General features: G+C 32.0%; 1 protein-coding gene across 1 annotated transcript; it reads right to left on the bottom strand.

Moving 5' to 3' along the window:
• LOC18604738 (transcription factor MYB76) lies at window positions 5,454-7,224 on the bottom strand. Its single transcript, XM_018117071.1, has 3 exons — window positions 7,092-7,224; window positions 6,871-7,000; window positions 5,454-6,378 (listed from the first exon to the last, which is right to left on the bottom strand). Exons 1-3 carry the CDS (start codon window positions 7,222-7,224, stop codon window positions 5,454-5,456), a joined length of 1,188 nt encoding a protein of 395 aa, XP_017972560.1.

Below are 7,441 nucleotides of genomic sequence, written 5' to 3'. Positions count from 1 at the left end.
CAAATCCCCATAGTAGGCAATAACTCTTTAATGAAAGTGTGTTACAACACGACTCAATCCTTTCTCTTCTTTTCTTATTCTAATTTTCTAATAATTTTAAAGAGTTGTTTTCAATAGAGTTTAATCCAAATTCAAGAATTCAACTTATGAATCAAGAATTCATTAAACTTGATTAGTTTGATGACACCAATTTCACTCGCGGGAGAGATAAGATGGTGTTTTTGCTCACAACCTTGAAGGTTTATTATGTTCTAGATCCAACTCTTATTGCATTTCTAGAATCGATGGATGAAGACTCTGATGCATAAAAGGCAGAGAGAAAAAAGCATGAAAAAGATGAATTAGTATGCCGTGGACACATCCTAAATAGTTTGACAGATCGTCTATATGATCTCTACTCCAATATGAAGACTCTAAAGGATATTTGGACAGCCTTGGAAACTACCTATAAAAACAAAAAACGAGGTATTGACAAATTTTTGTCTTTAAATATTTTGAGTTTAAGATAAGTGATAATCTACCTATCATGGATTAAGTACATGATTTACAAGTTTTAGTTTCAAAACTAAAAAACCTTGAGATTAAGGTTCTTGATGCGCTACAAATACGTGCAATTATTTCTAAATTGCCTCAGTCTTAAAATAATTACAGAAGAAAGGTTTTGCATTTTATGGAGTCTCTATTAATAGAACAATTTATGACTTAGATGCAAATAAAATGTGAAACACGTGCTCATGATGTATTATTTCAACCCTCTAATTCGAAGGTGAATCTTATGAGTTAGAATTCCAATAATTTTGGAAAAAATGCTACGAAATCCAAGTTATCTGCATTGAAAGTTTCAAGACAAGTCTTTTAGAAAAAAGATAAGAAAATTATAAATTGTTTCCACTGTGGAAAGAAAGGCCATATGATTAGTGAGTGTAGATCAAGGTAGGAAAGAATTTTGATCCTAAAAATTTTGAAAAAACAAACATAGTAGAAGAGGTTGTCAATGAATTAATTGCCATGGTTTCTACAATGAATATTGGAATGGTAACAGAATTGAATATAGCTGTTGATTCCAATAAAAGTAAAGATTGGTGGTTGGATTTTGGTGCCTTAATTCATGTATGCAATGACAGAAACTTATTTAAGACTTACATGAAAATTAATAAATCAGAAAATGTTTTGATGAGAAATCATGTTACAGCTAGAGTTGAAGGAAAAAGGGACTGTCGAGTTGAATTTTACTTCTAGACAGAAGATGACATTACTTAATGTATTCCATGTTCTCGAAATTCGGAAGAATTTAGTTTTTGCTAGTTTGCTTGCAAAGAAAGGTTTTAAAATTGTAATAGAATCTGATAATATAATAGTATCCAAGGGTGGTCTATTTGTAGGAAAAGATACTTTTGTATTGGCATGTACAAGATCAGTATTAATGAAATAAATATGATTTCTGCTTATATTGTTGAGTCTAATTCTTTATTATGGTATGCTAAACTAGGACATTTAAATTTTGGTTCCATGAGATTTATGTCTAAATATGTTTATATTCCATGCAAACATGAGCACTTAGAAATATGTGAAATATGTATAGAAGCAAAAATGACAAAGAAACCTTTTCGTAGTGTAAAAAGAAACTCATAATTATTAGATATTATATATTCTGATATATGTGAACTAAATGGAAAATTAACTAGAGGAGGAAAGAGATATTTTATAACTTTCATAGATGATTATTCTAAGTTCACTTATGTCCATTTATTTAAAACAAACGATGAAGCTTTTTAGAAATTTAAAGAATATAAATCTATTGTGGATAATAAAAAAGGTAAGAAAATCAAAATTCTAAAAAGATGAGGAGAATATTTTCCTACAAAATTTGATAATTTCTGTGAAGAAAATGGTCTGATATATCAAAAAAGTGCTCATTATTCACCATAACAAAATGGATTAGCCGAAAGGAAAAATAGAACTTTGGTTGATATGACTAATGCTATATTATTGAATGCACATCTATCGTACAATTTATGGGGTGAAGCTTTATTAACAACATGTCATATACTAAATAGAGTTCCTTCCAAGAGTATTAAGGTTTCACCTAATGAACTTTGGAATGGAAGAAAACCAAACTTAAAATATCTTAAAGTGAGGGAGTGCTTGGTCTTTTATAAAATTCCTAAACCATAGAAAACAAAGTTTGGACCCAGAGCAATGAAAGACGTTTTTGTTGGTTATTCCCAACATTCTAAAGCATATAGAATTTTAGATTTACAATCAAATGTTATTGTAGAGTCTATACATGTTGAATTTATTGATAATAAATTTCTGTATAACTTTAATAATTAATTTGATTGTGAATAAAATGTTTTAATTCCAAATTGTGACCAAAGTGATATGACATCTCATGATACATCCAGTAAAAAGAAAATGAATGATATTCAAATTGAGCTTAAGAAGAAGTCAAAAAGCCATAAAAAGAAAACACTTAGATCCATATTTCATTGACTCGTAAGCATTAGCATTCCTTGTGGAAGGAAGTAGATCAAAGTGTGTAAAAGGATATCAATTTTGTTAAACATTGAAGATGATCCAAAAACATTTAAAAAAGCTATATCTTCAAGGGATGTAACTATTTGGAAATAAGCAATAAATGATGAAATAGATTTAATCTTATCAAATAAAACATGGGTTTTGGTTGATCTTCCTCCTATATCAAAACCCATAAGTTGTAAATGGGTATTTAAAAGGAAATATAACACAGATAGTTCAGTGCAAATCTTTAAGGCTAGACTAGTTGCCAAAGGTTTCACGCAAAAAGAACGCATTAGTTATTTGGATACTTACGGCCCAGTAGCATGAATAACATCCATAAGAATGCCTTTGGCTTTGGGGTTTATTCATAAATTACATATATATCAAACGGATGTTAAAATTACCTTCTTCAATGGAGATCTTAATGAATTAATATATATGAAACAACTTAAAAGTTTTATACTTCTTGAAAATGAAAAGAAGATTTATAAACTAATCAAATCTCTTTATGGACTGAAATAAGCTCCAAAGCAATGGCATGAAAAGTTTGATAGTACTATACTTTCAAACGAATTTGTATATAATAATGCAGATAAGTGCATTTACTCTAAATTTACAAAAGACTATGGTGTAATCAAATGTCTTTATGTAGATGATTTGTTGATCTTTGGTAAAAATATACTTGGAATTGTTGAAACCAAGAAATATTTGACTTCAGTTTTCAAAATGAAATATCTCGATGAAGTTAATACAATCTTGGGAATTAAAGTCAAAAGAGATCAAAAAGTAATTTCATTAAATCAATTGCATTACATAGAGAAAATTCTTCACAAACATAGTTATTTGGAAATCAAAGAGTTTAATACTCCTTATAATTCTAATATAAAGTTGACTAATAATTGTAAAAGAGTTATGACACAATTAGAATATGCAAGTGTCATAGGCAACATTATGCATGTTGCATATTGTACCAGATCGAATATATAGCCTTTGCTATTTGCAAACTTTCAAGGTTTACAAGTAAACCTAGCAAAGATTATTGGAAGGTTATCGCTAGAGTACTTGGGTATTTAAAAAAAAACAAAAAAATTGAAAATTTGTTACAGTGGTTTCCCTAATACTTTAGAAGGATTTTTTTATGTAGGTGGATAACTAGTATTAATGACAATAAATCCACTTCAGGATGGATTTTTACTTTAGGAAGTGGTGCCATTAGTTGGACATCTAAGAAGTAGACTTATATTACGCATTCCACAATGGAATCAAAATTTGTAGTGGTAGCAGTTGTTGGAAAAGAAATGAAATGACTGAGAAATTTGTTATTAGATATAAAGTTGTAGCCATAATCGATGCCAGCCATTTCCATATATTGTGACAGTGAGGCTACAATGTGTGTAGCCCATAATAAGATCTATAATGGAAAGTATAGACATATAAGTATGTGACATGCCTACAGAAGAGACTTAATCTCAAATGGCATTGTAATAATAGTTTAAGTTAAATCATGCAAGAGTTTGGGTGATCCACTTACCAAAACATTGCCAAGAGAGGTTGTAAAGTCAACTTCTAGTGGAATGGGGCTAAAACCCTTGACTGAAAAGTACTAGTAATGGAAACTCAACTTTGAGTTAGTAAAACTAACAATAAAAGTTCAATGAGTAATAACAAGTTACCATATGTTGTCATTATGCATTGAAATTTTTATTAAATAGGCTCATTTTAGAATATTCAATATGACTGTTACAAGGAGAGGATGACCATAAGGCTCTTTAAGGAAATGCCAAATGTCTGTAGTAACAGGGGTATAATTATAAATTCCATCTATATGAATATTGGAGTGGTGCAGCTTCAAACAAGAATTAAAAAGGTTTATTTTTGTAAATATTCATGAAACCAAGATTAGCACAAGGCCGTATAAGTGCTAAAAGTAGTTGGCAGAATCTTAAAGTGATTAAATAATGCTATGTGTGTGGTATTTTCGGTTATGACATAAAGAGTTGTGGTTCAATCCTTATGATACCAATAACTTTGTCTTGACTTTAAAGTGTCTACACTAATAGAAAGTTTAAATCTGCAAGATACTTTCCATTATGCATAGTATTATTAATATTACAAACTAGTGGGGGATTGTTAGATAGTTTGTAATATTTATTGGAAGATAATCATTTAGATATTATTATTTAAGATTAAATATAACTCTTAAAATAAGATAAGTATTTACAACAAATACAATTATTGAAAGTTGTTCAATAGATACGTATGTTAAAATATAACATACACATTTGTAAATAACAATACAGACAGATCTAATGAAAGTTAACAAGACACATTTGTTGAAAAACAATAAACACAACTTCTCATTGTCTATTAAAAGAAAGTCCTTCCAAATCAGAATCCATTCAAAAAAGCATTTTGTAATAGACTTGTTGTATCTTTATTTGTAAATTCTCATAGTAGGCAACAATTCTGTAAAAAAAGTGTGTTACAGCACGACTAAAGCCTTTCTCTTCTTTTTTTATTCTAATTTTCTAACAAGAAGAGCAGCAGAAGAATCCTAAATTTAGATGCGGACTAGGGCACCAGATACTCGCAATTAATTCCATCTTTAATCACACCCAGAGAAAGTATAAACAAAATTAAATCATTGTAAAGATGGATAATAAACAAAATTAAATCATTGTAAAGATGGATAAAGTATAAACAAAATTAAATCATTGTAAAGATGGATAAAGGTCGTCTACGTCTGCAAACCCTTTGTGTTATGGAAAAAATTGAAGTTGTAAATAAAATTGTTGTCTATGGAGTCAAATGCTCTTTCATATTAAAGTTCTGCAAATAGTTTATATTTCGCTTCATACAGGATTTAGATACACAGGGTCAGCTCGCGTCCCTTCTGCATGGACAAAAATTTTTCTGCGCATTCAAAATATTATTCAAGGAATATAAAAAGGGTCTGATGGCTCTGGTTCATTTTCTAAATAGTTTAAGTTATAAAATATTGGAGATCCTACCATATCATAGGTCGTATCATCAATACTTATGTCGTCCAAAATTGCAACATCTCCGGTGGTTGTAGTATCACTGTCGCCTTGAATTGGTCCTGGAAGGTTGTGCTGCCAATCGTGAATTTCATCAACGCAAGGCAACGAGGCGAGTTTGGAAGCCATGTTGTTTAAAACTCGGTCCGAAGTACTCGAAAAAGAGCTTGCAGGTGCTGATGCATTTTTATCTAGAATGCTCAATGCATCAGATACAGGATCTTCGATTCTATAATTATCAACACTAACACCACCATCATCACTGGCGTTACATTCTGCTAACTCTGGAGGAAGTGTCTCCAACAAATCTAGGCAATTTAAAGGTGTTGTGAGCGTTTCAGCAATATCTAGCCAAGCTGATGTGTCTAGTGCTGTTGATATATTATTTCCCTGACAATTTGATGTAGGGCGGCAAATAGCACTTTCATTGTTGGCAGTAGCACCACCATCGCCAGTGCCCTTAGATGACATTGATTGCATAATTTGACAAGCTCTTAGGGGATCAACACATTGCAATGTCGTGACCCTGGAGGCTAACTTATTGAGTAGCAGAGCTGAAGCTGAGGTAGACCTTGACGTCGGCTGTTGCAGCGTTGGTTCAGATTCTTGCTTTGTTGCACTTTCAGTATGAACCATGGGCGGCTCCGCATTGCCCATGGTGCTGGAATTTCTGCTGGATGAGCCAGGTGTGGTGCCAACAGGCTTTTGAGTCACCGGATCTATACTCATAGTTGCTAAGCGTTTCTTTAAATGAGCGTTCCAATAGTTCTTAATCTCATTATCTGTCCTCTTTGGTAAGTGCCTGGCTATTGCTGCCCACCTTGAGGAAAAAGATACATGCATATGTGAGATTGATGACAAGAACCCATAAGAGCAACAGTTTACTACTAAATTTCTATAAGCCATAATTAATCTCTTAAAGGACAAAAAGCGCATGCTCAGTGCTGATTCAGGAGTACTCTCGAGGATCTCAGTCTTCAGTCATGCTCATGCATGCTTGACAGGTGGAAAAAACAAAAGTACAAAACAAAAAGTCAAAAATCTGCTTGACTGCATCTCATCATTTTTAACAATCCATTTTCTAGCTCCTCTATCTTCTCTCTCTTGGTTTTTTTTTTTTTAATTTGTTGGAGACTAATTAAGCACGACAAAGTAAAGAAATTATACATACACACGTACATATATATAATATTATAGAGAAAGCTATGGTTAAAATAATGAATTCATTTAATAACATTATATCTCCAGTTTTAGGTCCATGTACAACAAGAATATAATACTTTGTGTTGTCATTAGAAAGCTTTTGGATAACCTGTTGCCTAGTGCAGCATGAAGTTCAATGATGGTTTGATCGTCCTCGGAGGTGAAGTCTCCTCTCTTAATACCAGGTCTAAGATAATTTGCCCACCTCAGCCTACAGCTCTTCCCACATCTCTGAAGACCTGGAACAAAGAACATGATCAGTTTCCATAAAATAAAGACTTGATGCCAAAACTTAAGCCATGAAATTAAAAAAAAAAGAGAAGACCTAACCAGCTTTTTCGGGCAGGGAACGCCAGCCTCCTTCGCCATGTTTTTGTATGTAAGCTATGAGCTTCTGATCTTCTTCAGCTGTCCAGGGTCCTTTCTTCAAACCCTCTGCAGTGCAGAATGGAGTCCTTCCCATTCTGAAATAACAAAGAAACTAATGTGATTTTATGTAACAAAATTAATAATATAAATTATTTCTCAATTGAAATGTTTCCTGCTCCTGAGCAAGCAGCTAGGTATATATATATATATATGATTTACAAGACTGTGATTAAAGAAAAGGTTGACCATGACGGAACTGCCTTCACATTGGAGTTGTTACTGAAGAGACAAAGATAAAAGGGGAATTTTAA

This window comes from Theobroma cacao, chromosome 3 (assembly GCF_000208745.1).
Source record: "Theobroma cacao cultivar B97-61/B2 chromosome 3, Criollo_cocoa_genome_V2, whole genome shotgun sequence".
Taxonomy (NCBI): domain Eukaryota; kingdom Viridiplantae; phylum Streptophyta; class Magnoliopsida; order Malvales; family Malvaceae; genus Theobroma; species Theobroma cacao.
Note: the sequence above shows the minus strand (reverse complement) of the source record. Positions and strands in the feature narration are given on the sequence as shown.

Excerpts from the sequence above, each read along its gene's own strand:
- LOC18604738 (XM_018117071.1), bottom strand. The coding sequence starts at position 7,224 with ATGGGAAGGACTCCATTCTGCACTGCAGAGGGTTTGAAGAAAGGACCC. Across the intron at positions 7,001-7,091 it reads TTCCCTGCCCGAAAAAGCTG|GTCTTCAGAGATGTGGGAAG; the intron begins GTTAGGTCTTCT and ends TCTTTGTTCCAG. Across the intron at positions 6,379-6,870 it reads CATGCTGCACTAGGCAACAG|GTGGGCAGCAATAGCCAGGC; the intron begins GTTATCCAAAAG and ends TTTTTCCTCAAG.